Source organism: Pongo pygmaeus, chromosome 13 (assembly GCF_028885625.2).
Source record: "Pongo pygmaeus isolate AG05252 chromosome 13, NHGRI_mPonPyg2-v2.0_pri, whole genome shotgun sequence".
NCBI lineage: Eukaryota > Metazoa > Chordata > Mammalia > Primates > Hominidae > Pongo > Pongo pygmaeus.
The window spans coordinates 57,605,709-57,630,648 of record NC_072386.2 but is presented as its reverse complement, the minus strand read 5'-3'; the positions used below and the strand labels follow the sequence as shown (position 1 = coordinate 57,630,648).

At 42.7% G+C, this 24,940-nt stretch overlaps 1 protein-coding gene across 6 annotated transcripts in view; it reads left to right on the top strand.

The window, feature by feature from the left end:
• DOCK8 (dedicator of cytokinesis 8) overlaps positions 1-24,940 on the top strand; it is a 247,673-nt gene that overhangs the window by 155,466 nt on the left and 67,267 nt on the right. For all 6 annotated transcript variants that reach the window (XM_054499987.2, XM_063649580.1, XM_054499990.2 and 3 more), the window contains 8 exons: positions 315-416; positions 4,338-4,433; positions 5,105-5,339; positions 7,908-8,072; positions 9,850-10,022; positions 13,640-13,735; positions 17,763-17,858; positions 24,041-24,190. In XM_054499987.2, coding sequence (XP_054355962.1) covers positions 315-416; positions 4,338-4,433; positions 5,105-5,339; positions 7,908-8,072; positions 9,850-10,022; positions 13,640-13,735; positions 17,763-17,858; positions 24,041-24,190 — 1,113 coding nt within the window. The remainder of the gene's footprint in view (positions 1-314; positions 417-4,337; positions 4,434-5,104; positions 5,340-7,907; positions 8,073-9,849; positions 10,023-13,639; positions 13,736-17,762; positions 17,859-24,040; positions 24,191-24,940) is intronic.

Here is a 24,940-nt window from a genome sequence, read left to right as displayed (position 1 = left end):
AAGAAGAAACAATTTTTTCCTGAAAAGATATAAAAGGTAAAGTAAACATTGATGTTGTTCAGACACACACAAACATTGGCTACAGAGAAAAATGCTACTGCTTTAGCTCCAAAAGCAATAAATCATCAATATTAACATTTCAGGAGCTCTCAGAGATTTACAATGCAAAGAACTGGACAGAAATTACTGCCAAAAAGAGTACCGGTCAATATCTAATCACTGTTTAGTTGCATTTGATTATTGCGAGCTAGATAAATTGCCAGAATTATATGCTGTAATAAATACCACTTTATTATTTACATCGTCTGTTTCAGTGGCTGCCAATTCTCTTAAATGAACGTCTTCAAACTGGATCCTACTGTCTCCCAGTTGCCTTGGAAAAATTGCCACCCAACTACTCCATGCATTCTGCTGAGGTAATTGGCAAGCTGGCCATCAGCCGTTTCTTGTCCAGCTGTAGTCTTGGACCACCTTCCCAGGCCCACTTTTCATTTCCATGTGGCCATGGATGCTCATCGTGTTCTCAGAGAGCACATTGTTCTGATAGGATGGGAGGAATAACTGACTGTGAAACCTCATTCTTTTAAATGCCACCAAATCAGAATGTTTAGTAGATGCAGCCTACACCCAAGGCAGCATAACCTTGCATTATCTACCACAGAGGGATTCCCAGAATAATGTATTATAGAAGAGGAGGCAAACTAAGGCCATTCATAATAAACAACTGCTCCCATCAAGGATCCTTATGAAAGATTTCCAGGCCAGATTCCATCCGTTTCTTTCTTGGGTCAGTTGTCACAGCCCTCAGGTAGATACCAAGGTATTTATTCTCCTACCAATCCCAATGCCAATAGCCTTTCCCACTTCCTGTTTCTGGCACTTCCTCTTGCCCCTCCACTCCGCTGCAGTGCACCCATTTAAAGAGAAGCCCAGGCGGATCACCTGAGGTCAGGATTTCAAGACCAGCCTGGCCAATGTGGCGAAACCCCATCTCTACTAAAAATACAAAAATTAGCCGGTCCTGGTGTTGGGTGCCTGTAATCCCAGCACTTTGGGAGGCCGAGGCAGGCAGATCACTTGAGGTGAGGAGTTCAAGACCAGCCTGGCCAACATGGTGAAACTCCATCTGTACTAAAAATACAAAAAAATTAGCCGCGCGTGGTGTCAGGTGCCTGTAATCCCAGCTACTCGGGAGGCTGAGGCAGGAGAATCACTTTAACCTGGGAAGTGGAGGTTGCAGTGAGCTGAGATCACACCACTGCACTGCAGCCTGGGTGACAGAGTGAGACTCCATCTCAAAATAAATAAATAAAAAATAAATAAAGGGAGCCCAGGGGACTGTCCACCCTGACTGCACCAGCTGTCACATTGCTATCCCACTTCTCAGTTCCTTGCATAGGTTTATATCAATAAGTATTATTTTGAAGTAAATCTCGGACATCATATTTCATTTTAGTCTGCATCTTAAAAGATAAGGGATTTGTTTTTAAGCATCACAATACCATTGTCATACTTTAAAATTTTAACTGTAGTTTCTTAGTATCATCAAATATTCAGTCACTGATCAAATTTTTAATTATCCCACTAATGATATATTTTTGATGCTTGCTTTTTAAAATTGGTATTCAAATAAGGTCTACACACTGCTATCGATTGTTATGTCTCTGGAGACGCTTTTAATCTACAGATCCTCCATCTCTTTTGCTTTCCTTGCAATTTTAAGTTGAAGAATTTCGCAGAAATTTGAATTTAATTTCAACCATTCCAGTCAACTTTCTTCTCTGTTCTTTCACCATCTACTGCCTCACTTCCGGTTGTTTTCCTCTTATTTTCTTTTTTCCTTAAAGAGAGAACCAACTTTTGCCCTGGACCACAGGCATGTGTCTGGTAAACCAAAACTTCTCTCATCAAAGCCATCTAAGGGGCAATCCGAGTATGTCCACAGACATTTCCCTGATTGGTCTTTATGATTTGGACATCAACACCTTTCAGTAGCACTCAAAACCACCTTCTCATCATCAAGTTGCACACTCTAATTTCTTAGAACCCCCATTATCTTCTTAAGCTATAGGAAATACCTGAGTGTTGGAGAGAGACAAATCTGTGTCCAAAGTCTAGATTCTGCCACTCCCTAGCTGTGTGAATGTGGGTGAGTTGCTTACCCTCTTTGAGTCTCGAAGATGAAACTGAGCCCATATCTGCATATCTGCCTATAAGGTTGCTGTAAGCATTAAATGAGATAATGCTTGCCAAACAACAAATTCAATTCCTAAGTAAACATTAATTCATTTTTCTTACTTGCGCTATGCTGTGTTTATAGATATACCCTTAGCCTCTCTTAGTATCCTTTAAACCTGCACTGTCTAATAAGATAGCCACTAGCTGCATGTGGCTATTGAGGAAAATATGGCTAGTTCAAACTGAGATATGTGCTATAAGTAAAATATGCACCAGATTTCAAAAACTTCGTGGGGAAAAATATGAAATATCGTATTAATAATTTTTTACATTGATTACATATTGAAACAGTCTTTAGGCTATATTGAGTTAAATGAAATATTACTTTCACATGTTCCTTTTTTTTTTTTTTTTTTTTTTTTTAGAGACAGGGTCTTGCTCTGTCACTCAGGCTGGAGTGCAGTGGCGTGATCACAGCTCACTGTAATCTTGAACTCATAGGCTCAAGCAATCCTCTCACCTTGGCCTCCTTAGTAGCTGGGACTATAGGCATGCACCACCATGCCCAGCTAATTTTTTTTTCTTTTTTTTCAGTAGAAACAGGGTCTTGCTATGCTGCTCAGGCTGGTCTCAAACTCCTGGCCTCATGTGATCCTCCCACCTTGGACTCCCAAAGTCCTGGGATTATAGGTGTGAGCCACCATGCCTGGCCCCTTTTTACTTTTTTAATGTGGCCACTAGATGATTTTAAATTACATATATAGCTCACATTATATTTCCACTGGACAGTGATCTTTTAGATCACAGATGGCAAACTCAAGTGCCCACAGGATCCAGATGAGTAACATAAATGAATGCCTTGTTCTGGTGGCATCTGTTCACTCTAGAGATTGTCTCTGCCCCATCTGAAGGCCACAGCTGTTCCCTTCACTCTGCAGATTGGTGACATGCTAGGATATAAGGCCAATTTTTAATTTCTTCCAGTACTCAAATGAAGTTGGAAAAGCAGTCTTTTATAGGAAATTTTCAGGCTTTCAAATATTGGTAACTAATTTTTTAAAGCTCCTAATACTTCAAACAGAATGTGTGTGTAGGCTAGAGCCCACTTTGGGCCCCAGTTTGTGACTGCTTCAGATAGCTTTAAAGGTCTCCATCCCCTGTACACATCTACCTTTCATTACAATGAAAGACATACAAACCTAGGCGAGGCCCTCCTCACTCAACACTGCAGGATATCTCCAAAGGAATGCAATTTCAATGGGAATTTAAGGCAAGAAACTGTCTCTAAGGCCTACAAAGGAATTGATATATAAACAGTATAAAAGAGTCACTTTGAGTAATTAAAGCAGGAGCCAAGCTGGCCTAGAAACATGTTGGAAACACTTGGAAAAACTGTGGTGAAAGGGAAAGTAATATTGGGTACTCAAAAGTATTAAAATTTCATGTCTTGTAAAGATATTCTATACTTTGTCCTGACAATTCTGATTAATGGGGAAATTGCTGGGTTCTTAATTTATTTTAATTCCTAGAATCCAGAATCATCAACGCTGGTTTGGAACTTAGAGATAGATCACACAGTTCAACCCTCTTCTCACAGCATGAGAACAGAACACTAAGGCCCAGAAAGTTTAATTGACTCGTCTAAGTAAAAATAACTAGTTTGAAGCGGGGCACAGTGGCTCACACCTATAATCCCAACATTTTGGGAGGCTGAAGCGGGCGGATCACTTGAGCCCAGAAGTTTGAGACCAGCTTGGGCAACATGGTGAAACCGCATTTCTACAAAAAATAGAAAAATTAGCTGGGTGTGGTGGTGTGTGCCTGTAGTCCCCGCTACTCCAGAGACTTGAGATGGGAGGATCATCTGAGCCCAGGAGGTCGAGGCTGCAGTGAGCCGTGATTGCACCACTGTACTTCAGCCTGGTGACAGAGTGGGACCCTGTCTCAAAAGGAATGAATAAATACATAAATAATAACTGGTATAGAATTGGAGTTGAATCCAGGGCTCCTGACTCCAAGAACAGTTAGATTAGTTTTCAAGAGAGTTATGTATTTATATAATCCTGACATTTCCAGTCAAGTTGCTCTGCATTGCTTGTTAGTAACCAGAAAAGGGAATTGGATTGCTAATCTTTTTTTTTTTTTTTTCTTTAACACAGAAAGTCCCATTACAGAATCCTCCCATTAAGTGGGCTGAAGGACATAAGGGAGTATTTAATATTGAAGTGCAAGCTGTTTCTTCTGTGCACACCCAGGTAAGGAATGTCAAGGTTAATAATGAAGGTAAAGGGGCAGCAGAGGAGCCTTTGAAGGACAGGCCAATAAAAGATCAATGAAAATCCTTGTCTACAGATAAATAAAAAATAATCCTTTTGTTCTTTGTGGGGACACGCAAACCTCTTTAGGTTTCATTTGTCATTGGAATAGAAAGACCTTACAAAACCACTGAGCACCTAAAGGAAAGAACCTAGTATCTGCACTGTTAGTTGAGAAACTTTGTGGGGAGACTTGATTTGAAACTCTCATCTGCTGTTACTTCTTTTCCCTCTGTAACTCTGCCACTTTGCCAGCCCTTGAAAAGAAATTCCGTACTCCCTCCTTTACCTGCCACTGTCTGAGTTCTGCATCTGCTGAGACCCCTCTCTTGGCAGTATGCTTACCTGGTATGCTGACCTCTGCTTACAGAACATGTCAGAGCCTAAATTATTTCTTCTTTAGCTAATAATTATTGAAAGGTTCAATTTCATGCACCACATTCTACAAAGAAGTTCATAACCTCGGTCTGAAACATCATGTCTTAGACCTTCTGGTCTGAAACGCTGGATAAGAGGTTCTACCCATAAAGAGCTATTCGATTGTGTTTGTGAATCCACTGGTGAACATTGATGGTATAAAACCCCATGAGTCCTGCCTTCTCCCTTCCCAGGACAACCACCTGGAGAAGTTCTTTACCCTCTGCCACTCCCTGGAGAGCCAGGTGACCTTCCCCATCCGCGTGCTGGATCAGAAAATCAGCGAGATGGCACTGGAGCATGAGCTGAAGCTCAGCATCATCTGCCTGAACTCCTCCCGCCTGGAGCCGCTCGTGCTCTTCCTGCACCTGGTGCTGGACAAGCTCTTCCAGCTGTCCGTGCAGCCCATGGTCATCGCTGGCCAGACAGGTATGAACCTGCAGGGCTGGGCTGGGAGGAGGCAGGAGCAAGCAAGCATTGCCTTCTTTAATGAAAAATGACTTTCCAGAAATCCAGAGACAATGTGATCTTCCTTTCCACTGATGATGTGTGTTCAAGGGAGGCCAAGTCTTATGCTATTTTTTTTTGAGACTTTCTGCATGTTGGAAAGAAAAAGAAGCATTAAAATAGGGTTCTTAATATTATAGCTTTTTGTAAACTTTATTAAATGATTATAGGCAGTCTTCAAAATTCCATTTCTGGTAATTGATGAATTTATTTTACCTTGAAGATATTTTTATTTTCTTGACTAACAGGAAATGGAACATTTTAAAGTAAGACAACCTGTGTTAAATGGAGGGAAGGAACTCTCTAAATTGAAATGCAATGCAATCAGTTTTTAAAGTTAAAACATAAACTCACTATTTTAAAGTGTATAGTTCAGTGGTTTTTAGTATAGTCACAAGGTTGTGCAATGATCGCTACAATCTAGTTTTATAACATTTTCATCACCTCCAAATAAAACCCCATGCCCTTTAGCAGTCACTCCCTATTCATCCCTCCCCCTAGAACTCATCCATTCTCTCTTACAGTCTATTTTAAATGCTTACTTTTAACAAATTAACACTAAATACAATGTGTACATTTTCCCTTAGAAATAATCTCAAAAGCTTATCCTGGAGGCATGACCAGAGTCCAGTGGTTCTCCTAACTCTTCCAGGGTAGACTGGCTGGTATAGGGCATCTTTATTTGCCACCATTTTCAGCTGTGTCTATATAGCTCTTTGCTTTCCAGTCCAGCAGACGTCTTTTGGGTACTATCCACATGCCCAGTACTGTACTAAAAGTTGTAGGCTTTGTGACAATAACCAAGAGCATCTCAGACCTCAGAGGACTTATAATATGGCAAAGAGTCAGCAGCACAGGACAAGAGTCCTCAAAGGGACACAGCTAAATTTTGCAGTGGTGGTAGGGAGGGTGATATCAAAGGAGAGAGTGAGAAAACATCCATCTGGGAGGATGCAGGAGGTCCACATGAAGAGATGGCCTTGAAGAAGGAAGAGAGTGAAAACCAATAGAATAGGAGCAATGAGATGAGCGCAGCACGGCAGAGAACCAGAAAAGTGTGGGAGTGTCAGCAAGAAAGTCAATAGCATAGTTGGTGGTAGAACAGAAGCACGTGTGGAAGTGGGCTGGGACAATGAAGTGAGAGACCTTTTAGAGCCAGGGAGGGGCATGTGCTCTTAATCTCTCACTCTGCTTTGCACCCTGATATGCATCTTTTGTGGTTCCACAGATCAAATGTCCTGTATTGGAGGCTAACTTTTCATCCATGTAGCAGTTGCCTCTCCAGCTAGATTCTTGCAGAGCTCTGCCCTCCTTTGATTACTTTCTGTGCCCCCACATATGTGGCACACTGCTTTGTATGTTCCAGCTAGTTAATACAGACTTGTTCACCAGACAAAAATATTTATGTGTTTTGAGCAGCTTCTCCATAGCAAGTTGCCACCTTGTGGTGTGAGGACCACAGGGTGTTGGCATCGGCAGCATAAGTGGAGGTGGCTAGTCTACAAGCATTTATTCAGAACCTATTCTGTGTCTATGCAATGGAAAGCACAGTGGGGGCACAAAAAATTTGAGAAATGCACTTTGCATGGGAAGGATTCCAGCTTTCACAGAGAGACAGTTTACCACCAAACACAGCTGGAGAATCATGTAACTCAGTTTCACTTGAGCCTTGTACTGTGTGGAGTCAGGCGGCTTCATGGAGGAGGTGGGACTTGTGCTGAGATTCACAGAGTCGGTGTGATTTTGTGGATAGGAGTGAGGAGGGCTTTCTAGGCGAGGATAACAGCATGAGCAAAGTCTCAGAGGTAAGAGCAGGCATGATGGGACAATACAATGACTGCCTCATTTTAAGGGATGTTGAACTGAGCCAAAAAGGGTACAAGGTTACATAAGTATATTGGAGCCAAACTATAGAGGCTTAGGGCACCAGAACAAGAGGGTCTATGCAGTAAATCAACTGTGCATGGGCCCACTGTGGGAATGACTTGATATGCAAACATTTTTAAGTTAATCTGTACAAGAATCAGGGTTGTGCAGCACATCTCAAATCATAGTGTCCACAATAGTCACGTGGGCATCTTGTAAAATGCAGAACCTGATTAATACACTCTCTGGGGTGGGGCCTGAGATTCTGCATTTCTTAGTAGCAAGCAGGTGATAGTGGTCATGTCTGTCTGCAGCCCCCAATGAGTAGCATCAGTTTACAACCTGGCTTAGAGAAGGAGGACGTCTGGACAGTCTTATGTCTTTGTCATTAAAAACCATCAATGCTATTCCGTGGCAGGAGGAGGAAGGTCAAAGGAGGGAATGTGGAGGCACCTGTGGTACTCAGACCCAGCATGCCAGAGCTCACCAAAACCATTTACCCTTCCCAGGCCTAGTTAAATTGGTCAGCGGTCAGGACTCATTGTCACTGTCCTGGAGAAACTTCCACCTCGGGCTCCTTAAGGACCAGCTGTGGGACTACCCATTTTTCTCTTGGTTCCTCAGCCAACTTCTCCCAGTTTGCCTTCGAGTCCGTGGTGGCCATCGCCAACAGTCTGCACAACAGCAAGGACCTGAGCAAGGACCAGCATGGGAGGAACTGCCTGCTGGCTTCCTACGTGCACTACGTCTTCCGCCTGCCAGAGGTGCAAAGGGATGTGCCCAAGTCAGGTAGAGTTGCCCTGAGTGTGGGACTCTGGTGGGCAGGGCAACGCCGCCTCCACCCCACTGGAGTGTAATCCAAAATAAAACATCCTATGCTGAGTGCAGTGGCTCACATCTGCAATCCCAGCACTCTAGGAGGCTGAGATGGCAGGATCACTCGGAGCCAGAAGTTGGAGACCAGCCCAGGGAACATAACGAGACTCTGTCTCTGCAAAAAATATAAAAATTAGCAGAGCATGGTGGCACATACCTGTAGTCCCAGCTACTCAGGAAGCTGAGGCAGGAGGATCATTTAAGCCCAGGAGTTGGAGGCTGCAGTGAGCTGTGATTGCACCACTGCACTCCAGCCTGGGAAACAGAGCGAGATCCCATCTCTTAAAACAAACAAGCAAACAAACAAACACCCTAAAATTCCATTTTCGTTTTCAGAACAATACAAAACTTACATGAATGCTGAAATTATGTGTTTCTTATAGATCTTTCTTCCTCCCTCCTTGCCTCTTTTTATGCTCTAAACACTTATTTTGTCTGCCCATTTGATAATCCCTCACTGGTCTTTACCCACTTGCTAATTTATGATTCAGCTGAGAATCTCTCTTTTAAGATGGAGAAGTGGTGACTGATGCCTAGGATTCTAGTATAATAAAGGAAATAATATATATCCAATGGCAGTGGTTCTTAAACTTTTTGTTATAAAAAAAAAATCCCTTTTCACATTTCCCTCAAACTGAACTATTGAAATAATAGTAATGCATTTCCCCAACTCTTCTTAATTATTTACATAAGTAATAATCAAGTAGAACTTCTTGTCAGCATGATATAAAAATTAGTGTCAGTGAGTTCACAAAATTGCAGGCCCAAATAAACATGACACTTTTGTTGGTCTGTGCAGCCTCATTTCTAGTAAATCTGAAAATTTGATTGAGTTTTTAAAAATACTAGTGATGTGGCTGGGTGCGGTGGTTCATGCCTGTAATCCTAGCACTTTGGGAGGCCAAGGTGAGCAGATCATTTGAGCTCAGGAGTTCAAGACCAGCCTAGGCAACATGGCAAAAGCCCATTTCTATAAAAAATACAAAAATTAGCCAGGCGTGGTGGCAGGTGCCTGTAGTCCCAGCTACTCGGAAGGCTGAGGCAAGAGGATTGCTTGAACCTGGGAGGCGGAGGTTGCAGTGAGCCGAGATCATGCCACTGCACTCCAGCCTGGAGGACAAAGTGAGACCCTGTCTTAAAAAAAAAAAAAATTAAATAGTAATATCTCATAGACTCCCATAACCACTTGTGAAAACATGTCAACATTTAAAGATGAAAAACAGTGCTGTATACATCATATACAGTAATCCTCACAAGGTTCAGATGACTCTATGGATTTTTGAATCTGAGAAAACCTCACTGCATGAATTGTAAAGTTGTCATTTAAATATTGATAAATTAAAAATATCCACATTTTTAGCTTCTCATGAGAAATCAGAAGCTCTAGCAACCCCGGGGTCCGTTTCCCGATGGCAGTAATAGACTGGAGCCAGTAGTACCCCCTGCCTTAGTAAGAGGCATGTGTTGGCTGTTTACCATGATCGCCACCACTCCCAGGTGCCTTATGCCCCATCTACTTCTCTCCAAAAGATTGCCCCCTGCCCCAACCAGGATTTGTTAAGAAGACCCTAATTCCAAGGCCTAATCCAGTGGCTTTTCATCTACCCTATCCCTCTTCAATTCCTTCTTAAACTCAGTAAGTAACTCTGTTCCCCTGTCTGTTGACATGTCTCTGCCTGGTGGGGTGCAGGCGCTCCCACTGCCCTCCCAGACCCTCGGAGCTACCACACGTATGGCCGCACATCAGCTGCTGCTGTGAGTTCAAAGCTGCTGCAGGCCCGGGTGATGAGCAGCAGTAACCCAGACCTTGTGGGGACACACTCCGCAGCAGACGAGGAAGTGAAGAACATCATGTCTTCAAAGGTAGGAAAGATGTCAAACCCTGGAAGGGGACACAGGCTTTTTTATTTTTTAACTAAAACTTGGAGAAATAACACAAAAGCAACCACTACTGCTGCCCACCGTGCTGATCAGATGCCTTAATGCTCAGCTTTGGAGTGATTAACGTTCTTTAGAACAGATTAAGACCATTCTGACAGATGCAGCAGCAAGACCAGCATCTGAGGATTTGCTGAGAACTACTTAGCTTGGGTAGCAAAGTTTTAAAGCATCAGGGGTTTAGCCACATGGAGTCATGTGGCTAAACCATGCATTTTATTTTCAAGGAAAAAAAATAGCTTTAACTTTTGATACCTGGAAAGGTTGCCTTTAATTTAGTTTTTTTTCTTTAATACCTACCTCTTACATTCATTAACATCCACAGATTGATTATCTCACAAAAAAGTCCGAAGGAACAGCCGGGTGTGGTGGCTCATGCCTGTAATCCTAGCACTTTGGGAGGCCGAGGCAGGCGGATTACTTGAGGCCAAGAGTTCAAGACCAGCCTGGCCAACATGGTGAAACCCTGTCTCTACTAAAAATAAAAACATTGGCCAAGCACGGTGACTCACGCCTGTAATCCCAGCACTTTGGGAGGCCGAGGTGGGTGGATCACAAGGTCAGGAGTTCGAGACCAGCCTGGCTAACATGGTGAAACCCTGTCTCTACTAAAAATACAAAATTAGCCAGGCGTGGTGGCACATGCCTGTAATCCCAGCTACTCGGGAAGCTGAGGCAGGAGAATCGCTTCAACCCAGGAGGCGGAGGTTGCGGTGAGCTGAGATTGTGCCATTTCACTCCAGCCTGGGCAACAAGAGCAAAACTCTGTCTCAAAAAAAGATACAAAACATTAGTCGGGCATGGTGGTGGGCGCCTGTAATTCCAGCTACTCAGAAGGCTGAGGCAGGAGAATCACTTGAACACAGGAGGTAGAGGTTGCAGCGAGCCGAGATTGCACCACTGCACTCCAGCTTGGGCTACAAGAGCGAGACTCCGTCTCAAAAAAAAAAAAAAATCCCAAGGAGCAATGCCAAATTTTACAAGCAAATAAAAACTGACATCCTGAGAGGGTTGATGGCTTGCCCTGTGTTGTTTTTCCCTCTATGAATTCTTTATTTTTTTCATGGTAAAGCTTGACTTTCAGAACAGTTTTAGAGTTACGGAATTATATACTCTATACCCAGTCTCTCCTTTATTAACATTTTACATTCGAATGGTACTTTTGGCACAATTAGTGAACCAATATTCATGGAATATTATTCATTAAGTTCATCTTTATTCACACCTTCTCAGTTTTTCTCTAATGTCCTTTTTCTGTCCCAGGATCCCATTCTGGATGCCACATTACATTTTGCAATCTTGCCTCCATAGGCTCCTCTTGCTGGGAACAATTTCTTAGACTGTCAAGACCTTGACAGTTTTGAGGAGTAATGGTCAGGTATTTTGTAGATTGTCTCTCATTAGGAATTTTTTAAAGATTACGATATTATTCACATACCATAAAATTCACCCTTTTTTAAAAGATGGAGTATGCGATCCACGGTCTTTAGTCTACTCACAAAGCTACCATGAAGAATTCTTAGCCTGAATTTTTTCTCCAATGATCTGTGGCTTCAGGGTGGCTGAGCTATTAGAGTAATATCATTTCCCCTGATTAAGAGAAATCAAAATCTCTAAGTTTAGACACAGACACAGTTTCACCCTTACAAATTCCACCCACTTGACACAGTGTGGTATGAGGAAGGAAATCTGGAGACCAGGGTTTGGGGCTAGGCGCCAATACTGCCCCGCTGTGTGGCCATGGGAAAGTCATTTAACTGTGCTGGGCCTCATGTCCTCATCTCTGCAGAGGTCCTGGTCCCTGGATGAACTTAAGAACCATCTACCCTGGATCTTTTAAAAACACTGGATTTGGCTGGGCGCCGTGGCTCATGCCAGTAATCCCAGCACTTTGGGAGGCTGAGGAGGGCAGATCACAAGGTCAGGAGATCGAGACCATCCTGGCTAACATGGTGAAACCGTGTCTCTACTAAAAGTACAAAAAATTAGCTGGGTGTGGTGGCGGGTGCCTGTAATCCCAGCTACTCAGGAGGCTGAGACAGGAGAATGGCATGAACCCAGGAGGCGGAACTTGCAGTAAGCCGAGATCGTGCCACCGCACTCCAACCTGGGCAGCAGAGCGAGACTACGTCTAAAAAAATAAAAAAATAAAAAAAAACAAAAAAACCACTGAATTCACCCCCTGAGATGCTGATGATCAGTAGTTTGAGCCATCAGGAATTATTCATATTCTATCCTTTTTGACTTACAAAAATCAGTTCAGGGATGTGCTGGAGTGAGCTCGTACCTCTTCCCAAAAGCTGATTGCTTAGTTTTCCAGAATTTTTTGAGCCAGTTTTGAAACAGACATTGTTAAAATTAAATCGTATAAACTTAAAATTAAGTAAGTTATATTAAAAACAAAGGTAATCTGAATGCAATGTGGTATGCTAGATTGTATCCTGGAACAGAAATAGGACATGAGTGCAAAAACTGGTGAAATCCGAATCGTTCGTGGTTTAGTTAATAGTAACATATCAATGTTAATTTCTTAGTTTTGACAAACGTACCTTACTATAAAAGATATTAAGAGAAATGCAATGAAAGTCATACAAGAAATACTACCTTTGTAACTTCTCTGTAAATCTAATAATAACTATATAAGTTATACTTCAAAATTAAAAGTTCACTTTAAAAAGGTAAACCTAGTCCCTTCCTAATAATTTCACTATATGCTACAATATCTAAGTTCTTCGTTCTTTATGTTTACTGTGTCTGTGTGATGGAAATATTATATAATGGTTTGCTACCACACTGCATTTCTATGACATCGTGTTGGTAGATTGAAATCAGTTATGATGAAAGTATTTATGGCACAAAAATTGGCAAATGCTACAGATTACCCCTACCCCCCTGACAACTGGTTGTTAAACATTTGCCAGCACGTCACAACTCAGCCTCATATTGAAAGCCCCTTTCAGCAATACCACTTTCTGATCACCCAGGAAAGAAGTGGTCTGCAGCTATTACTGACAGCCTTGATCTATTTTTCTTTAATAAAATGAAAATATTAAATTTTTATGTGGACAGGGTTAACAAGTTTCTAATTATTTTGTAGCATGGGGAGAAAATGTCTAATAGAGCATGACCGCTCCACTTCCTTTCAGAGGTAGTTTTTGACAATGTTTTGGTGTTTAGGAGACAGTGTAGTGCAGTACCATACTAAACCACAGAGAGACACTGTTCCCACACATTTTTTCCTGGCGTCCCCTGAAGTCACAGACTCCTAGAAGGGACTACTCAGCAGCCCAGATTCTTAAATAGTTTTTAACTGTAGGTTGCTACACACAAACTATTAACGGGTATTATCTCAACAGCAAGTAAAATTAGGTATAACTTCACTGTCTTTGCTTTGTTTTATATTTACTTATGACAATTCTTTTACCTTTGTAACCAGGAAAAAAAAATGTATAAAAAAATGAATTCTGAGGTTGTGATTTCCAGATGTCTGGCTTACCTTTCCATGGTTGGTTGACTGTTAAGCCATGGTTTGTGTGTTTTAGATCACCGATCGCAACTGCAGCCGAATGTCTTACTATTGCTCTGGCAATAGTGATGTTCCAAGTTCAACTGCAGCCCCAAGGCCAGCCAGCAAAAAGGTACTGAATAGAGCAATGTGAGGTTCATCCTGGGATAAGAACAGAAGGATTTCCTTATGCCCTCACACTGTGCTTGAAAATAGTCAAAGTGCTCCCCTGCCTGTTCCTGATGTGCTAATACACACACACACCCCACACACATTTTTGCAGCCCTGTCCTTTACCCCACATTTGACCACCTAACTGCCCATTAACTCAGTGTTTCTCCCACTTTCTCATGCATCAGAATTACCTGGAAGCCTTGTTAAAACTCATCACTGGACGCTACCTCCTGAGTTTCTGATTCAATAGATCTGAGCTGGAGGCTCAAGAATTTGCATTTCTAACAAGTTCCCAGCTGATGCTGGTCCAGGGACCACATTTTGAGAACCACTGCATTAGCCTCCTTTTAGTAGAGGGAAAGCTGGGGACAATTCATCCTTGACAAAAGTGAATGGCAATAATTAGGTATCATTTGTTTCAGTACTATATAAACCAATATGAAATGCTTCCTCGTAATTCTTCACAATCAGCCTTACCTATGAGTTCAGAAACTTTAAAAGCTGTTAAACTGCTTACCAGGATTTTTAAAGCAACAAAATTCTCCAATCATAGTCACAGCCTGTGTGGTCTGAGGGATGGAGGGAAAAAAAAAGTCTGCCCTAAGTTTCCTCTCTTCTAGGCACCCAAGAGTCTCACCATTATAGTAGCTACTTATGTTTTTAATGTCTTTGAAGACCTGTATTAAAATGTAAATATGGTGGGGCACGGTGGCTCATACCTTACCCCAGCACTTTCGGAGGCTGAGGTGGGTGGATCACCTGAGGTCAGGAGTTCGAGATAAGCCTGGCCAACATGGTGAAACCCCCTCCTACTAAAGATTCAAAAACTAGCCAGGCATGGTGGCAGGCACCTGTAATCTCAGCTACTCGGGAGGCTGAGGCAGGAGAATCACTTGAACCCGAGGGGCAGAGGTTGCAGTGAGCTGAGATCGTGCCACTGCACTCCAGCCTGGGTGACAGAATGAGACTCCATCTCAAAAAAAAAAAGAAAAAAAAAAAGTAAATATGCTTATTGCAAAGGATAACACAGGAAGCCATTTGCAAGAGCTAACATCACAGGGAAATGTTTATTAAACAGGCAAGGAGGGAATGAGCCTCCCCAAGTCTCCCTTTGGACTGGATGAGGGAAAGACCAAGTGTGGGAGGGCCGGGGCCTGGTGCTATACACTTTGCAGTATTCCAGGCACCATATGTCTAGTGAGAGGTACCAGGATTTAACTATAAAAGGAAAAGTGAAAAAAGATATGGTTAGGCTAAAAACAAATTTGTCCACTTGCTCTAAAATTTAATATTAGGCTATCACAGGCCCTATGCAGTGACTGGTTATAAGTATTATACCATTTTCCTTTCTTAAAAACCATTATTTGCCTACAGCCTGACTTCTTTAACCCATGTCCTGTTTGGTTTTGCAGTTGCCATGTTTTGACTTGAAATGACCAGAATAGAGACATTTTATTTCAAAGGGAAGTTTGGCCAATATGTTTCCTTAATACCTTAGCAGACGGAGTTTTGCTGCTTGGCTATTTTATATAACCTCCAGAGCAAGGTGTTCTTGTAATAATGCTGCCCAGAAAGCAGCATAAATTACTTTAAGAAGCAGCTTATCCTTGTCTAATCTCTTCTTGCCATAAGACCCTGGCAGACAAACTGACCTATTTTCTAGAGGCGACCTTTGAAGCTAGGGGAGCATGTCTTTCCCACAATGAGAAGATCAAAGTGTAGTCCAGTTATATCATGTGCACAGTTAGACCACCTGCTAGATTAAAACTCAACCCCACGCCTCTCTCAAGTGAGACAGCTTCACTTCAGACTCACAACAGCAAACAAATGTGTTAATGTATATTAAAATTATTAAGGTTTGACTAACCTCACAAAATGAAGTGAAACCAGTCGATAATCTGAAATACCTAAGCATTCTCCATTCATCACCACTAACCCACTGGGGATCTAATTGGTTAAAATACCCAAGCATGTATACAGAGATTTTCCTTTTGTCATCTTTTAGTTTAGCTAAGTAGCTCTCAAATTTTAATGTACACAAGAATTAGTACATTGGGTTGCATGCATACTGGACTCTGTGGGTAATTTTTTTTTTTTTTCTTTAAACAGAGTCTCACTTACTCTGTCACCCAGGCTGGAGTGCCGTGGTGCAATCTTGGCTCACTGCAACCTCTGCCTCCCAGGTTTAAGTGATTCTCTTGCCTCAGCCTCCGGAGTAGCCGGGATTACAACCATGAACCACCACATCTGGCTAATTTTTGTATTTTTAGTATAGATGGGGTTTCACCATGTTGGCCAGGCTCGTCTCAAACTCCTGACCTCAAGTAATCTGCCCTCCTCGGCCTCCCAAAGTGCTAGGATTACAGGCATGAGTCAACACACCTAGCCCTCTGTGGATAATTTAAACGACTGTCAAGAGCAGTGTTTGCTGTAATCAGTTTTTGCTTTAGGTGTTGACTTTAAAACTTAATTTGCAAATAAGGATATGATATTAGGGTGTTCAAATAGCTTTAGCTTTCTTACCTACTTTCTTACCAGAAAAAAAAAAAGGAGTTTATCTACGTTTATTCCAGGTTTTGTGGGCATAAGATGAAACAAAACCACAAAAAATTCCCAGACATCATTTTTGGCATTAATTAGAGTGACCAACTGTTCTCATTTGCCCAGGACTGAGGGAGTCCCCAAGATGTAAGACTTTCTATTTTAAGACCAGGACATTATCAGGCACAGTGTAATGGACTGATTGCCCTACCTTTAGTCTTGAACTTCTTCCTCATCAAAATGATTGTCAGGAACATGAACACACAGCCAGATATGCTGGAGAATGGGAAAGGTATAAGTCACCATGTGCCCCCATTTGCTACTGAGCAGTAGGTGACTTGAAGGGAAGTAAAGACGCAAAGTGGAGCTGGGGGACTTTCCAAGCATCTGGCCCTGGGACATAGAAATTTAGATGTTGTGAGTTAAGGCTGATACTACTATGCCTTTCAGAGCCCAAGATCCTCTCGTAAACCCCATCGATCCTGTTTCCCACAGTGCCATATTGGCATTATAAAAACAAAAATTGTCCAGTCTGCTAGAGAGTTTAGACGCCATCCAGACAGTGGTCCCTAAAGTGTAACCCTGGACCAGCAGCAGCAGCACCCGGGAACTTGTTAGAAATGCAAATTCCCAGGCTATTGAATCAAAATATCTGGGGGTGGGGCCCCCCAGTCTGTGTTTCATCAGGCCCTCCAGGAGATTCTGATACACAGAGGCCGGGCGTAGTGGCTCAAACCTGTAAACCCAGCACTTTGAGAGGCCGAGGCGGGTGGATTGCTTGAGCTCAGGAGTTTGAGACTAAGTGGGCAGCATGACGAAACCCCATCTCTACCAAAAAAAACAAACAAAAATTAGTTGGGCTTGGTGGTGCACGCCTTTAATCCCAGCTACTTGGGACTAAAGTAGGTGGGAGGATTGCTTGAGCCAGGGAAGTTGCAGTGAGCGAGATTATGCCACTGCATTCCAGCCTGGGCGACAGAGTGCAGCCCTATCTCAAAAAAAAAAAAAAGTTTGAGAACTGCTGCCACCAACCAACTGATTTTATGGATGAGAAAACTGAGGGCAAAGAGAGCATGGCTTGCACATGGTCACACAGAGAGTTTTCAGCAGGACCCGAGAGGAAAGTAAGGCAGTACCAGTTTTAATGGCTACCCAGAATGTTTCCCCCGTAGAATAGAGTTTCACTCCCAGGCTGAGTCCACTCCTTCAAATGTGTCTGCCCGTGCAGCACTGACCCCAGCCTTCTACTCACTGAAATGTCCTCCAGTCTCAGATGATCTCAGCACTGACTTTGCCATCCACCACTTACTGCCTAGAACATCTAAGACACATGTTTCAGGAACTAACAAGCTATTAAATTGGGGGAAATAAAAGAAAAGAAAAAAAGTGTTGGTGAATAATAATAGCCTTTGTCATCACAGCCTAATTTTTCTGGTTCTTATTTAGCATTTCCATGAGGAGCTTGCCCTCCAGATGGTGGTCAGCACTGGAATGGTGAGAGAAACAGTCTTCAAGTACGCCTGGTTCTTCTTTGAGCTTCTGGTGAGATTCTTGCATGTTTGTATCTATGCTCAATAGGCCAAGAGAAACACACAGCAGAAAGGAATTGACATTTGGTTCACTGAGTTGTCCCTGCTGAAAACCTGGGGTGGTTTCTTGAAATCTAATAATCTCTCACCCCTCCCTATCCTTCTTCCACTAAATTGTGTTGCTTCTACCATGAAAATCTGTCTCCGTCCTGTGAGTTCTCATCACCTTCACCACTCCCCACCTGGCCACACACCATCATCTCTCATGTGCCTCTCGCAATGACATCCTCTTTTTCCTGCCTGTATCCATTTTTGCCCTTGGCCCACCCATTCTGCACATGGCAGCCAATACTAAACAGAGAATGTCACACTCCTTTTAAAAACCGATCGATGATTTTCACTGCACTGAGAAGAAAGCACACATTTTTGTCATGACCTAAAAAGCCCTTGTATGATTCTGTGTTTTCCTCCCTCTCTAACCTCATCTCACGCCACGTTCCCCCATCACTCAGCCACACGGTCCTCTTTTGGTGGTTGAAGATGCCAAGGCCATTTTGGCCTCACAGCCTTTTCCAGATTCTCTTCCTGCTCCCTAACTTTCACCTCTGCACCCCCAACACACACAGTTTCTATTCTTCTCTATAGATTTCAGCTTCAGTGGAACCATCTCCAAGAGGCCTTTTCTGACCACCTTATACTGTAATATATCTTCCTCTATTATCTTCCTTCTGAGCACCCTATTTATTTCTTTCCTAGTGCTTGTCACAATTTCTAATTGTTTTTTCTTCTCAACGGTTAGATTTTTAGGATTTGTGTCTCTCGTGTATTATCCCATCTCTAGCCTCAGCACACTTCTTGGTACCATGCAAGGCCCAACTAATACCTGTTGGAAAACAGAATGAAATTTGTATATCTGTTTATCCTAAAACTTCTACCATTACTCGAGCAGAAAAGCAAAAGGTATAGCCATAATACCTTAATTTTAAAATAAGGGGAATAATAGTGATAACTTTTTTTTTGTTTAATTATTAATGAAAGTAAAAGGATTTTACCATAGAGGCACTAAAAATAAACATTTTGTCAATGTTAATAAACAGAGATGCATAGTGAGATGATGTTGAATGAAAAAGGTCTAAAGACATAGACACCAACTATATAAAAATATATATGCAAACAATTCGGAGGATTTGGAGTAGGTTGAGATTTAGTGATAATGTTAGCTTTATATTCATTGGGTTCTTTCCCCTGTCCCATTAAGTGAATCTTTTTTTTTTTTTTGAAGAGAGTCTACTCTGGGCGTGGTGGCTCACACTTGTAATCCTAGCACTTTGGGAGGCTGAGGCAGGCAGGTCACTTGAAGTCATGAGTTCGAGATCAGCCTGGCCAACATGACAAAACCCGTCCCTACTAAAAATACAAAAATTAGCCGGGTGTAGTGGTGGGTGCCTGTAATCCCATCTACTCAGGAAGCTGAGGCAGGAGAATTGCTTGAACCTGGGAGGCAGAGGCAGCAGTGAGCTGAGATTGCGCCATTGCGCTCCAGCCTGAGTAAAAAGAGCAAAACTCTATCTAAAAAACAAAAAAAAAGAGAGACTAAAGAGATGGGAGGGTTTCCACCTAAGCTCTAGTTTTTATATGTAAGTTGAAGCCCAAGAAAAAGGGAGAAATGCAGAACAATAGGACACAGAGAACAAAGGGCAAAGGAAACAAATGAAACATCCACTGGGGAGGAAATAGGAAGCAATGTGGAATAGAGTTCAGAAGAAGTCAAGTTCATGCCACAGAAACACACCCAGAATTCAAATCCCATGAAGTTTTGCAAAGTCCCAACCTCTGTTTTGAGAAGGGTCCCAAAGCATGGTCCCAAATCCTTGCCACGGAACCACCTGGAGGTGCTTAGTAAAAATAAAGCAGAGATTCTTTCTCAAAGCACTAAAATTAGGAGGCTGGAGGCCAGCATTGTGCGTTTACCTGTCTTCTCAGGTGACTTCTAAGCCTGTTAATGATCCACTGGTCTATACCACCTCTGTTCTGTGAATCCTATACAGAGCTACAGGTCTTTTGGAATTTGTACTCAGACAACACCAGAATTTTTTTTCATTCCAAAAGCCAAGCTAATTAAGGTGGTGGCTGCAGCTCACAAGTCTTGGGGCAAGAGCATTAACAATGAGACATGAGCTCCATGCTCTGGCAGGAAATGGACTGGGCCATAAAACCCATTCCCCTCTTGTTTCTTGAGGCATGAGAAGTATCAAAACCAACACCCCATGCCCTTTATATCCTGCTTCTATTTACACATCCCACCCACCATCACGTCTCTCCATAAAGAAGATTCACTCAGCCTAGCTCTGCAAAAATGAAAAAATTACCTGGGTGTGGTAGCATGTGCTTGTAGTCTCAGTTACTCAGCAGGCTGAGGCAGGAGCATCACTGGAGCCCAGGAGTTCAAGGCTGCAGTGAGCCATGATCATGCCATTGCACTCCAGCCTGGGCAACAGATTGAGACCCTGTCTCAAAAAAAAAAAAAAAAAAGAAGAAGAAGAAGATTCACTTGAGTCATAATCCAGCTATGGATAATTCATACAAATAATTCATTCCCAATGCGGAATTCAGCGTTGCTTATTCTGAGTGGTTCCATGTGGCATCTTAGAGCTCTCTTTCCAAAGGAAGTTTGCATTCTCTGCAGGTGTAATGATGACTGTGTTCTTCATAGAATCCCAATAATAGTTGGCATACCAATGGGAGAAAGAATAATCACATCAAAAATGTACTGAGCATCTTACCATATATGTGCCAGGCAGTGTTTTAAGCATTTTAAAGCATTATCTAATGTAATCATTATGCAATCTTGAGGCAGGAGGAGCTTTTATTATCCCAAAGTTACAGATGGGGTTGGAGGAAGGGTGGTGGCCATAAGGAGAGTCTCCAAGTCAGCCAAAGGCTTCAGCAGTACCACTTAACTGCCCCTAACTGCTTTTGGCCTTGCACATTTGTTTACTAGGGCTTGGTTGGCCCAGGAGAGAAAGCGTAAGCTAAAAGCACATGGCCCATCTTACCTCTGTGAAGTCCCTTATGGTAAACAGATGAAGTTTTTTGGGAAGAAAGCCCCTGCTAATCTAAGCATATTGCAGGGGTTTGTCAACATGCAGATCACCCAAGACACCAGTTCTACTAGCAGCCTAAAACCTAAGTCTGTCAGGTTCTGGCAGGACAGAGTTTCCGTTGCCCAAAAGGGTTAACTGAAAAGCATTGATCAAAAGGACTCTGCTCAGCATGTATGGGAGGTTCAGGGGCCATTGAGGATTGGTGAGAGCCCCCAGGGTATAGCAGCTGGCAGAAGCCTTTCTCTATGCTAGCTCTAAAGAATCAAGAGTATAGCAGAGTAACTGGGACCTAGAAAAATCTGGAGGCAGATGAAACAGTCTTAGAAAAGGAGCCTGGGTCCTTAGGAAAATGTTGCCACTACCAGTACGTCACTGCAGCAGGGATGAGGGCAGCGGAAGTGAGTAACTACCTGGGCCTCTGTGTTCTCCCACCTACTGATCCCGTTGTTTGTGCTCCTGTTGGCCAACTCCAACTGGAAGCCAAAGGTTAAGGGGGCCTGAGTGACCCTCAAGACCCCCTTCCCAGCATTCAGAGACAGACAGAGAGGGACAAGAAATCCATCAGGGAGCTGGGGTAGAGGCAAATGGAAACTATCATCCCCCAGCCAGAACTTTGCAAGGAAATTGATCCCAGACTCAGACAAGGTGCCCAATTCTTCATACATTGTTTATGCATTTGCCTGAACGATGCCCAGGAAGTTATTTGAAAACCAAAACAGTTTTGTTTTGTTTTTTTTTCCAAGAAGCTTGAGAAAGACAACAGCTTCCTTGGCCTTAGCCAACAACCTGGGCAATTTAACACCCTCTAGTTGTGTCAATGCCCAAGCGCTAATGAACAACACTTTGGCATTAGAGCTGTTAAACACAATGCTTGGGCGACTTTCACACTTGCTAATGAATAAAATCCCTGTGCTTCTAGAAACTGCTGAGCCAGACCTTGGAGAAATAGAGATAAATTGGTGACCTAGTTTACTCACTCAGGACATGAAGTTCCACATTAAGGGGTTCTTTAGAGGTACCATTACTTTAAATGGGCCACAAAGGCCCATATAGGGGAAAAGATTTTTGTGCCTCGCCCCACTCAACAGGGCCAGGCCTCCACTAGTGTTTCTACTGGATGTTCTTCTCTGGAGATCCGGAGGACACAGTAGCTGGCAAGCTGCTGACAGTCTGGAAAGAGGCCATTGGTTGGAAGTATGGTATTGTGAGAATTATTTATTTGGTTGTAGGATGGCCAAACTCAGCAGACAGGAGCCAAATACAGCAGTGAGTTCTGAAAGCCTTAGTGCTGGGGTGGTTAGCCTGCCCAGAATCAGGATTGGCATTGCCCAAGACAAAGAGGCCTTATCTTCTTAAGTCCTTTGTTAGGAGCATAGTGAGAGAGAGGCTTTTTTTGGACAAAAATGGGTCCAGTTCCCACCCTTCATTCAGGTCTTCTCACCAGGTGCATGCGGCCCTGTGGGATATGAACCCATCTCTGTGTCCCAAACCAAACAGGATGCCGCCATGAGGAGAAACCATGGTTTCTATACTGAGCTTTAGGGTTTGATGTCCTTAGGTCTTCCCTGAGCTGGCCATGGCATTATCTGAAAACATGAAACACATAAAGCCTGTGTCTCTGTTTTTTTCTTATTTTGCCTTCCCTTTGTTTTTTCTGTTTGTTTCCATGCTAACAAAAATTGCCAGTGCTGCATGCATCCTTAGAAACTGAATTCTGCTGTTAGTGCATTAACGTTCTCTCATGTAGCTCCTGGGAGTGGAAGTCCCCTCTTCTTCCAGTCTCAACACAGAGGGCAAATGTGGGTGGTTCAACTTCCAGTGCCATTATTATTAGTAGTAGTAGTAGTATTGCACTGGCTGTCTGACTAATCTAGACACATTCATGAAAATGATTTCAGAGTGTAGGGACCCAACCACAAGACCTCCTAGTCTTCCCCATGTTCCTAATAGTGTAAGCAAATTCCAACAAGGATAAGACTCACCCTCAGATGGTGTCAAGGGGGCCTATATTGACCTGTGAATCTCCTGGACCCAAGATGTCCAAAAAGTAAGCATGATCTTGATTTAAAATTGTGTTAGGCATTGAGATAGTATTATTCTAGTCATAATGCAGACAGTCACCAATTGACACAAGGATATCTATATATAGATATGATATGTATATGTATACGTATATATATCCATATAGATATATCTGTATATAAATATCTTTGTGTCAGTTGATGAATTGTTTGCATTATATATGTAACCACAATATACACCAGTTTGTGTCAGTACACCAATTTGTGTCAATTGGTGACTTGTATTGACACAAAGATATCTATATAGAGATACTAGATATAGATAGATAGATCATCTGTATATAGATATTTTTGTGTCATTTGGTGACTGTCTGCATTATGTAACTAAAAATTAGACTTATGGAACTCAAAATTTCCCCTAGAGGTAATGTTTCACCTGGAGGCAATGTTCTAAATAGTGGTTCTGTTTCCAGCTGGCCAACATTTCCTGCTCAATATATAATATAGCTAAAATTTACAGGAGCAGAAGATAACTGCTGGAAACTATAGAACTGTTTCTGGAAAAACTGTGCTCCCTCAAGAAACACTGAAACTCAAGATAGGAGGAACATTTCTCCCATGTTCTCCTTACTGTAGTTTCAGGAACAGAAAAGACTTTAGTTCGCATCAAGAACCTTGTGATAACCTGTTCCTTTCTAAGTCATGTGTTCTGTCCTATGATAGAGGACACCTAGTTGGTTACAGGAGCCCAGCTCAGGTCTGCCTTCCAGGATGTAGGCAGTTGAGAACACTGTAGCTAAAGAATTAAGCTCCTGGCTTTGTCAGCAGCAAGAAGGGAGCCTCTGACTTGGGGTCAAAAAGAGGACACCCTTCCCACCTACCGCCACCATGGTAACCATTGGTGTGTCTGCAGCATTTTAGTCCAGAGCTTGCTCGGGCACCACCAGCACAGATAAAGTGTCAGAAAATCCATTGTTAGAGAGCATTTCTGTGAGTCTTTCCCTCTTTTCTGCATTGTACAAGCAGGTCACCAATCTCCATGTTGACATTTCCCCCATCCCCCTCCGTAGGTGAAAAGCATGGCCCAGCATGTACATAACATGGACAAACGGGACAGTTTTCGGAGGACTCGTTTTTCTGACCGTTTCATGGATGATATAACTACTATTGTTAATGTGGTCACCTCAGAAATTGCAGCCCTTTTAGTAAAACCACAGAAGGTAACTGTATTTTACTCTTTATTTTCTAAATTGTTTACCTGGAACATATATTACTTTCATAATCAGAGAAAAATAAGCATCATTTTAAAACAATAATTAAAATATAACTGTAATGACAGTTAAACGCAGTATGTTATACTGGACTGGACACTGATGTGGGGCTGGAAAATTGTTATAAAGAAATTACACACATGAGGCCAGGGGTTCGAGACCTGCCTGGCCAACATGGTGACATGGTGAGACCCCGTCTCTACTAAAAATACAAAAATTAGCTGAGCATGGTTGTGCGTATCTGTAATCCCAGCAACTGGGAGGCAGAAGCAAGAGAACTGCTTGAACCCGGGAGACAGAGATTGCAGTGAGCCGAGATGGTGCCATAGCACTCCAGCTTGGGTGACAGAATGAGACTCTGTCTCAAAAAAAAAAAGAAATTGCAATATGGACTGTGGTTTAAATTATCATATCGGGCTGGGTGCAGTGGCTCACACCTGTAATCCCAACACTTTGGGAGGCCGGGGTGATCAGATCACTTGAGGTCAGGCATTTGAGACCAGCCTGGCCAACATGTTGAAACCCCGTCTCTACTAAAAATACAGAAAATTAGCCGGGTGTAGTGGCATGTACCTGTAATCCCAGCTTCTCAGGAGGCTGAGGTGGAAGAATCGCTTGAGCCCAGGAGGCGGAGGTTGCAGTGAGCCAAGATGGTGCCACAGCACTCCAGCCTGGGTGACAGAGTGAGACTCCATCTAA